Genomic DNA, 9906 nt, shown 5'->3' with positions numbered 1-9906 from the left:
CACCCTACTCCCCCCACCCCCTCACCCTTAGCCTTCATCTGCCTCCCTTGGTGCAGTGTTTGCTAACAACATTCAGGTGAAGTAATGTGAGGTCCCTGAGGTGAAAGCAACATCTATGGACCTCGAAGTCATTGAAGAAGTGAAGCTCACCAGGTCTATGCCACTTATATACAGTTTGGAAACAGACCATTCTAAATTCTTACTTAATTTGGAGGGGAATGTAATTTTGGCGAGTTGGCCTTTTAATGAGCATTCATGAAATGCAAATGAATGCACATATGGTTCCTGATATAGATCAGCAGGAAAGTAGACCCGCCTTTAACCTGCCATCGAAGTCAGGAAAACAAAATTCAAACTAATTTCCTGCTGGCAGCAAACTAACTTTTTCCATCACGCCAAATTTAATGCCCTCACCCACCATGATTCCCTCCACTGGCGGGTGCAGAAAATTCTGCCCTAAGTGTGGGCCTCACCAAGGTTCTGTACAAGTTCAACATAACTCCCCTGCTTATCAGTTTTTTCACTCTAGATATGAATCCCTGGGCTGTTTTTGCCATTTTTCACCACCTTGTTAACTTGTGTTGCTACTTTTAATGATTAGTTAATCTGTACCTGTAGATCCCTTTCTTCCTCTACCCCATCTGACTCTCAGGTGGGAGTGCAATTAACTGAGCCACAGCTAACAACTGATGAATAACACAATGCAAGAAAAGCACAAGGGTCATTATTTAGCTGGATTCCAGAATGACACAATAATGCAGTGGGTCATGAAACAACAGATGAGAAATAAATTTGAGGTAGTATCTTAGTGTAGGGGTGAGGGATTTGATTTCTTTGACCCCCAGATCTTTGGAGGGATAAAGTTTGGGCCTTGGAAGTGTGAAGCTAGATGAATGTTGCCATCATGGGCATTAATTTTTATTGACTGTTATAGAACTGCCTAGAGGCTTCCAGAGATCTGATATATACACAATACCAGATGACTAGAGAATGCACAGTTCAGCAACTCTCATTTTGCTTCCTTAGATATGTCCGCTGACTCTTAAGAGATGAAATCACATCTTTCCCATCATCATGATTAGCAAGGAGTTAATTGACATTTATTTAATAAGTTACTTATATTTAATTACTGCACCAATGAGAAATGGTCATCCAAAAAAAATCAAGACACCAAATACAGATGGACTCTATTCAAATTCCATGGGAACCAATCTCTTGTCTCACTGTTATCCACTAACTCAAATTTGCATTTATATTCTTTAGTAACCGATTTTAAACACTCCAGCATTTGCTGAAAGAAATAAAGGAACAAATAAACAAGAGGAGAGCAGTAAGTCTCTTGAGCCTCTTCTGCCATTCAGTTAGATCATGATCTGTATTTAATCTTCATTTGCTTGCCTTTGATTCATATCCCTTGATACACTGACCTAATAAAAATCTTTTGATGTCAATATTGCAAATGCAAATGGACTCAGCATCCAGAGCACTTTGGGATGAGAATGCCATTCTTGTTATTCTGGTGGCACAAAGCCAAACTGACACATAGAATACTGTACAAAGTATTCAGAACACTCTCCATTTTGGCCCTTTCCTTTCATATCTACTGTATAGATTAACATAAAGAGAGTGAGTAACCCAAGGACTCCCCTACAGTTGCATACAGTAGTGTGAAGTGAGATTGACAGAAAGTCACAGTTGATTTCATTTAATATTTAGCCAGCTAATGCATGTCAAAACCTAAGATAACTAGCTGGTGGTTGCCACAAATGGCTGGAACACAGCAGCTCAGCAACAACCAATCACCAGGAGATCAGCCGCATCCTCACATATAATTGCAACATACTAGTAGATGAGCATTTGCCACATTATTTCCTTCTGCCTATTTCAACTGTGAACAGGAATTTTATGGGATGACTTGGCAACAGCAGTGTGCAAGTAGTGAGCGATAATATTTATTGAATGGCATTCCTGATAAGCCTGGAATGCTTCTTGAGACATAATGACTATCTTTAATTTGTTTGATCTTCCTTTAAGTGCACTGGTATCTTTAAGTGATAACCTGATGAAAATATGTTATGTTCTATATTATGTTTTCATTTTTGTCACCATTTAGAAGTTATTTTAACTTTTGAGTAGCTATTGAGATTATCAAATTTAAATGATGTTACCAGTTTTAATTATTACACGGCTGCAATTATTACAATAAGTGTCATTGAATACACATCATTACAGAGCAGAAAATGGGTACAGCCAGATGGCAACTTTTTTGGAGGATGGTTACATTTTCCTCACATTTTACTTCTTACTCTGAATCAGCTTCTAAATCACATACTCCTGGCTGATGATGTGTGACAGACATCTTCCTTGATGCATTATTCAATTGACAGCATATCCCCAGGAAAGTGTTATGTTACATCATCTCTAGACAACAAAGAGATCCTTTTTACAAGTTCTTTTGCAGGATGTGGGCGTCTCTGAGAAGGTGGTGGTAGGTCTTTTTCTTGAACAACTGCAGTCCAAGTGGTGAAGGTCATCGCAGTGCTGTTGGGTAGGTAATTCCAGAATTTTGACCAGGCAACAATGAAGGTTCAGCAAAAAATGTCTAGGATGGTGTGTATCTTGGCTGGGGCCATGGAGGTGTTCCCATGCAGCTGCTACTTTTTTCCTTCTAGGTGGTGGTGATCATGGATTTGGGAGGTGCTGCCAAAGAAGCCTTGGTGAGTTGCTGTAGCGCATCTTGTAGATGGTACACACTGTAACCACTGTGTTCTGGTGATGCAAAAAGTTTAAGCCAATGGATGAGGTGCTGTTCAAGGGGGTTGCTCTATCTAGGATGATGTTGAGTTTCTTGAGTGTTGTTGGAGCTGCATCCATCCAGGCAAGTGGAGAGTATTATTCACACTCCTAGCTTGGAGGTAGTAGAGAGGCTTTGGGAAGTAAGAGTATCCAGCATCTGACCTGCTCTTGTAGCCACTGCATTTATGTGGCTGGTCCATGGTAGTTTCTGGTAAAGGCTGGTCCCTTAGAATGTTGATTGTGTGGAATTTGACGATTCAGATTGATTGAATGTCAAGGGGAGGTGATAAGGCTCTGTTTTGTTGGAGATGATCATCGCCTGACACTCGTCTTCCAGTGAATATTTAACCGGAGTTACTTTATATACATCTTTATATGGAGCTGGTTGCAAACTACTGCATACAATGGTTTTTTTTTAACTACTTTGTTTTCTATTTTGATTTTATAATCGGTTAACGTCCCTTCTGACATTCCTATTGACTAACACAACCCAATTTATGCCAATTAGCAATTGTTCAAAAGTTGGAAAATCCACAGCTCAGTAGGTACAGAGCAAATTTGCACGATACTGATAGAACGAACTATTTCGTCAAACAAGACACAATATAAACATTTACACAGGAGAACTCAGAAAAGCACATTGCCTGTTTTTTCTTAGAGATGTAACCTTTGTTGACTTTCTGTTTCTCCCTTTTATTCCATTTATCCAGCATTGACTCCTTGGGCTGTTTCAGACGCTAGTGCTTGTATCCGTACAGCCTAAAGTGTCATCCCTAGTATCCCTGGTGCTGGAGAAGAACCACGGCCGGGCCTGGCGAGCGAACAGCAGCTTGCGGGCTGCCGTTCTATATTTTTTGGACATGACATTGTAGAGGACGGGGTTGATGGAGGCGCTGAGATAGAAGAGCAGCATGCAGACGACGTTGAAGTACTGGCTGAAAATGTACATATCGACGCTCCCGCTCGTCGAGTTGTTGGTAAAGAGATTTCGGCCAATGTGGAAAGGCAGCCAACAGAGAGCAAACGCCAGGACAACCACAGCTGAAAAGACAGAATGGAAACACGGTCATTATCCCAACATAATGTTATTTATTGTGGAATCACTATTTTAAAATCGGTCCAGAAATATGACACCACATCTACAGAGGGACGTGGGGATTATTGACAACAAACAAAAGCTGCAGTAGCTCGTAATGTGTATATAAGAGTTTCAACACCAGCCCTATTATGTCCAATGCACGCATGTTTTTGATTTATTCAATAGCTCGACAATCTAAATGTGTTTTTTTAGAAACATCTGTTGCAACACAGTGCAGACCAGGGAACAAAACAAATACTCGTAGGAAAAAAACCTGAACACATTTCTGATAATAGGTGCAAATTAAACTTTTCAATAGTTCTATCCCTAATACACAGAAAGCTAAACGATTAGGTGAAAAATGTTTCTCATGAGGGAAAAAAATCATAATGAATAATCCGCTCGCTATCGGAATAAAAGTGACACATCCACAGTGCATCGTTAACAGTCGCTGGAATTCTGTTCATTACAAACAGGATTTTCACACGGATTTTTTTCTGTTCCTAGCCCAGTTACAATGCAACCTCATAGCCTTGTTCTGGAGAAAGGTCCTTGGCCTGAAACGCTAACTCCATTTCTCTCTGCACAGATGCTGCCAGGCCTGTTGAGTATTTCCAGCACTTTATGTTTAACGCACAGCTTTGTGTTTCCTGTCCTGTTTCCAACAGGTTATTTTCTTGGAACCAAGTCCAAAGATTTTGAAATAAATTAATAGGGTTCAGCAGGGGCTGGACTATTTCATCTGCTGGGAGTGTCACTTAAAGGATGAGAAAAAAAAACGAATCCAGAAAATAACCAGCTTCACATCTTAATTTGGTTGTCAGGTCGATGTGAAACGTAATTTTTAAAAAATTCATTCATGGGATATGGGCTTCACTGGCTAGGCCAGCATTTATTGCCCATCCTTGATTGCCCTTGAGAAGGTGGTGATGAGCTGTCTTCTTGAACCGCTGCAGTCTATGTGGTGTAGGTACACCCACAGTGCTGTTAGAGAGGCAGTTCCAGGATTTTGACCCAGCGACAGTGAAGGAACAGTGATATATTTCCAAGTCAGGATGGTGAGTGACTTGCATAGGAACTTCCAGGTGGTGATGTTCTCATCTATCTGCTGCCCTTGTCCTTCTAGATAGTAGCAGTCATGGGTTTGGAAGGTGCTGTCAAAGAAGCCTGGGTGAATTCCTGCAATGCATCTTGTAGATGATACACACTTCTGCTACTGTGCATCAGTGGTGGAGTGAGTGAATGTTTGTGGATGTGGTGCCAATCAAGCAGGCTGCTTTGTTCTGGATGGTGTCAAGCTTCTTAAGTGTTGTTGGAGCTGCACTCATCCAGGCAAGTGGAGAGTATTCCATCACACTCCTGACTTGTGTCTTGTAGATGGTGGACAGGCTTTGGGGAGTCAGGAGGTGGGTTACTTGTTGCACTATTCCTAACCTCTGACCTGCTCTTGTAACCATAGTATTTATATGGCTAGTCCAGTTCATTTTCTGGTCAATGGTAACCCCAGGATATTGATAGTGGGGGATTCAGTGATGGTAATGCCATTGAATGTCAAGGGGAGACAGTTAAATTCTCTCTTGTTGGAGATTGTCATTGCCTGGTACTTGTGTGGCTTGAATGTTACTTGCCATTTGTCAGCCCAAGCCTGGATATTGTCCAGGTCTTGCTGCATTTGGACATGGGCTGCTTCAGTATCTGAGGAGTCATGAATGGTACTGAACATTGTGCAATCATCAGCGAACATACCCATTTCTGACCTTATAATGGAAGGGAGGTCACTGATGAAGCAGCTGAAGATGATTGGGCTGAGGACACTACCCTAAGGAACTCCTGCAGATGTTCTGGAGCTGAGATGACTGACCTCCAACAACCACTACTATCTTCCTTTGTGCTAGGTATGACTCTAACCAGCAGAGAGTTTTCCCCTGATTCCCATTGACTCCAGTTTTGCTAGGGCTCCTTGATGACACACTTGGTCAAATGCAGCCTTGATGTCAAGGGCAGTCACTCTCACCTCACCTTGGGAGTTCAGCTCTTTTGTCCATGTTTGAACCAAGGCTGTAATGAGATCAGGAGCTGAATTGAACTGTATTTATAAGCACTTTTGAGAAGCTTTGCAGCCAATTTAGTTTTGAAGTGTTGTCACTTGTGACGTAGGAAACAGGACAGCCAATTTGCACACAGCAAAGTCCCACTAACAGCAATGTGATAGTGGCCAGGTAATCTGTTTTATGTTGTTGATTAAGTGGTAAATATTGGTCAGGCTACCAGGGATAAATTCTCTACTCTTCTTCGAAATAGTGCCATGTGAGCCTTTACATTCACCCTAGCAGCGGGAAGGAGCCTCCATTGAAAGACCCTGTCTCAGACAATGCTGCATGACTTCAGTATGGCACTGAAATCGGCCTTTGTGTGTTAAAGCCCTGGAGTACCAAGTACTTATACCTGGAACCTCGTGACTCAGCTGTGAGATTGCCACCAACTGAGCCACAGTGGACACTCCATTATTATTTATTACACACAAAATACTATGATTTGTAAGTGGAGGTGCCTTGACTTAATTTGAAACTTGGACAGTTTAAATCTCCTGTGAATGTTTTAATTTTGCACTCCTAGGCCACGGAGTGAAAGTGGAAAGTGGAGTGGAAACCAGACTGTACCTGATTTGAAGGGGAGATGGAATAATAACCATTCTTCTCATCTGAATCCACATTGTGGGTAAACTCTAAACATGCTATTACTTCTTACCCAAACATTGGGCATAACTGGACTTACCCAAGATTTTGACTGTCTGCTTGTGATATTTCTCCCTGTTTGCTGCATTCGGACCCTTGATCTCATCCTTGCTGTTCCACAGTTTCCTTCCTATGAACCCATAGAGGAAAGTGAGGCAGAACATGGGGAAGAAGAAATAGACGGTGGAAACCCAGATCATGATGTGCAGGATCCCCGAGCTGACGGCGTATTCGGTGTGTTTGCACATGTCATGTTCCACTCCAAGCAGGAAAAAGAAGGGTGCAGCAGATAACAAGGCTAGAGTCCACAGCAAAGCAATAACAGATCTTACTCTTTGCTTGGTGATGAAGACCTTGGCTTTGAGGGGGAAGCAGATGGCCAGGTACCTCTCGATGCTCAGGGCTGTGATGTGCAGTATGGTAGCGTAGGTGCAGCCTTCGTTGATGTACTGGTAAAACTTGCACAAGAAGTCCCCCAAGAGCCAGGGCTTGTACTTCCACAGGCGATACAGGTCAAAAGGCAAGCAGAGGAAGATCAGCAGGTCCGACACCGCCATGCTGGACAGGTAAAGGTTGGTGGTAGTCTTCATCTCCTTGTATCTTCTGATAATCAGGACAGTTAAGGTGTTGCCAGTGACCCCAGTGATGAACAGGACGATAGAGACGATTGTCACTGGGATCAAGGTGGAGATGGGGAAGAGAGGACAGGACTCGTTGTCACAAGGAAAGGGCGGTGGCAAAGTTTCATTATTATCATATATATCATCATTGGTTAAATTCTCCATTCAGCTGGGGATATCGGTCCATTCAGATGTGCAGACCGTATGGACCTGCTTGGACAATTCAGATGTCTTGCAGCACTGCCCCAGCTCCTCAGATTGACGATGGTTACAGATATTTCCGGAGTCCCTGGGGTCACACTAAGGAGTTGCTGGTATTGAAGTTAAACTTTACCAACCTTTCATTGGGAGTTACTCTTGCTCCGACGGTGCTTTAAGCTCACTGGTGAGGTATCTAGTCCCCAGTCGGAAAGGACGCGACCTAATTCCTTTTCCGTGCCTGACTTGCACTGCTGCATTGAACCCAAAGTAAAGTTTCGCCCCGTTTCCATCTGGCTCGGAGCTGAAGCCAGAGCAAAATGATGCTGCACCTCCAGAGATCGTCGTACAGGTTTCCTGGCGTGGCTGGTGGAGAGGGAGGGATCATAGCGTCGGCACAATTCAAAATGAGCATCTTCCTCCTGATAATTTACTAAATACACCAGAGCCCCGGTGTTAAGACACACAATGAAAGGGAAGGTGGAACTCAACAGTTATTTGGCTGCAATTCCACAGAGGAACAAATCAGCAACTGACTCAGTCTCTCAGCTCTCTCCACGCAAACGGAAATGGCATCCTTCAAAGTATCAGATTTATCCATCATCGGCTCTGGATCAAACTGAATGAATAATAAAAAGACAATTGGAGCGTTACTTTGTGCTACTGATGTCAGATTGAAGGCAAAGGACAAGGATTCTGACAGGAGTCGAGACTTTGAAAGGTCCTAGAAATAAAACACTGGAATTTCGGTGTAACAAAGTCCAGAGTTTGAACTCAGGGATCCTCAGACATTAAACAAAAACTGGAAGGATGTTCTTCCCTCCGTGCAGAGTTGACCGAGTGCCATTTTATGTTGAAACACAACTGCAAACTTAGCAGTTGTCCTGAAACTCCCAGACAACTCTTCGAAAGCCACGATTTAAAGGTTGGCTATGGGTCCAGCTCAATTTAAAAAAGATAGAAATAAAATTAAAAGTACTTTAAACTGACACAAAGGCAAAAAAAAACAGATGCTGGGAATCTGGGGGTGGGGGGTGGGAAAGAATCTGTTAAAAGTGACAATGTGCTGATCACTAAGGTGGTTGTTACTGCCATGAAGCTATTAATGTATGTAATATTTTGGAAAATATTTTTCTTTTAAAATAGAGGATTAGTCTGTGGGCGTATCTTAGCTGGATTAAAGCCAGCTAGTCCAGGTGCTTTGATGGGTACTAGTTTTGATATGTAAGAGAGATGGTGTGTATTTGCATTTTTTGAATAGATCATTCAAGAAGTGGGGTGAAAACTGACGCCTTTCTAGCAGCTACAAGCCATATGTTTATATATTACTAATAAAGTTGGTGCTATGAAATAGGTTTTATTGTTAGAGAGGTTTAGTTCAGAGTTTGTTGATTCAACAAGAATTAACATTCAGTGGGGCTGGTATGTATAACTTCAGTAGTTTTCAGGAGTGCAGAGCAGAGGCAAATAAACAGAACTGGATTACATTAGTACAAAACCAAAAGGGTTGTATAGTTGAAGAATAAGGTACAGGATACCAGTTAGGCTCTATCTGCAGTAATGTGTGGAGTCCTAGTAAACTAGTGACAGGAATAATGATCCCCTTCAAGGTGGCTCAGAAACAAACAACAAAGATCACTTCGAAATAAAAACAGAAAATACTGAAAATACTCAGCAGGTTGGACAGCACCTGTGGAGAGAAACAGGCTTAATGTTTCAGATCAAAGACGTTTCATTAGACCCATTCCAAATATCAGGGATTATGATTATTGGAATCATTAATTTGCATTTAAATAGCACCTTTTACATCCTCAGGATGTTCCAAAGTGACTCACAGCCAACAAAGTAATACAGGAAAATGTAGCAGCAAATTATGGACAACAAATAATCAGATAATTTCTATCAGTAGTGATACTGGCTGGGTGATGGCTGTGGGTGACCATTGAATGAAACTTGGTATGAGTTAGGATAAGGGCAGCAGAGTTTTGGATGACTTCACACTTACAGAGGGTAGAACATGGGATGCAGGCCAGTAGGGCATTGGAATTGCCAAGTATTGAGGTAACAATGCCATAGATGAGGTTTTCAACAGCAGATGAGCTGAGGAGCAAAGTCAAATGATACTGTGGATTTGGAAATCGGTGAATCTAGTGATGGTGTGGATATGTGATCATACGTTCATCTCAGGATCAAATATCATACCAAAGTTGTGGCCAGTTGTCAAGGAGTAGTTGGTGGATAGGGAACCAAAAACAATGGTTTCAGTCTACTCAATATTGAACTGGAGGGAATTTCTTCTTATCCAAAGCTGGATGCCGGGCAAGCTATCTGATAATTCAGAAACAGTGAAGGGTCAGGAGAGGTGGTGGTGAAGTAGAACTGGTGTCATCAGCAAGTCAGACTTGGAGGATGGTAGATTTATCGATGATATCAAATTTGGAGGTGTGGCAGCCAGTGAAGATAATACCAATGAACTGCA

The 9906-nt window shown here is 42.2% G+C and overlaps 1 protein-coding gene across 1 annotated transcript; it reads right to left on the bottom strand.

The window, feature by feature from the left end:
• Window positions 1-3526: 3526 nt before the first annotated feature.
• Window positions 3527-7394, bottom strand: LOC121290485 (motilin receptor-like). The gene is made up of 2 exons (XM_041210923.1): window positions 6650-7394; window positions 3527-3837 (listed from the first exon to the last, which is right to left on the bottom strand). Exons 1-2 carry the CDS (start codon window positions 7392-7394, stop codon window positions 3527-3529), a joined length of 1056 nt encoding a protein of 351 aa, XP_041066857.1.
• Between the last annotated feature and the right edge of the window lie 2512 nt (window positions 7395-9906).

This window comes from Carcharodon carcharias, chromosome 18 (genome assembly GCF_017639515.1).
Source record: "Carcharodon carcharias isolate sCarCar2 chromosome 18, sCarCar2.pri, whole genome shotgun sequence".
Classification (NCBI taxonomy): Eukaryota; Metazoa; Chordata; class Chondrichthyes; order Lamniformes; family Lamnidae; genus Carcharodon; species Carcharodon carcharias.
Note: the sequence above shows the minus strand (reverse complement) of the source record. Positions and strands in the feature narration are given on the sequence as shown.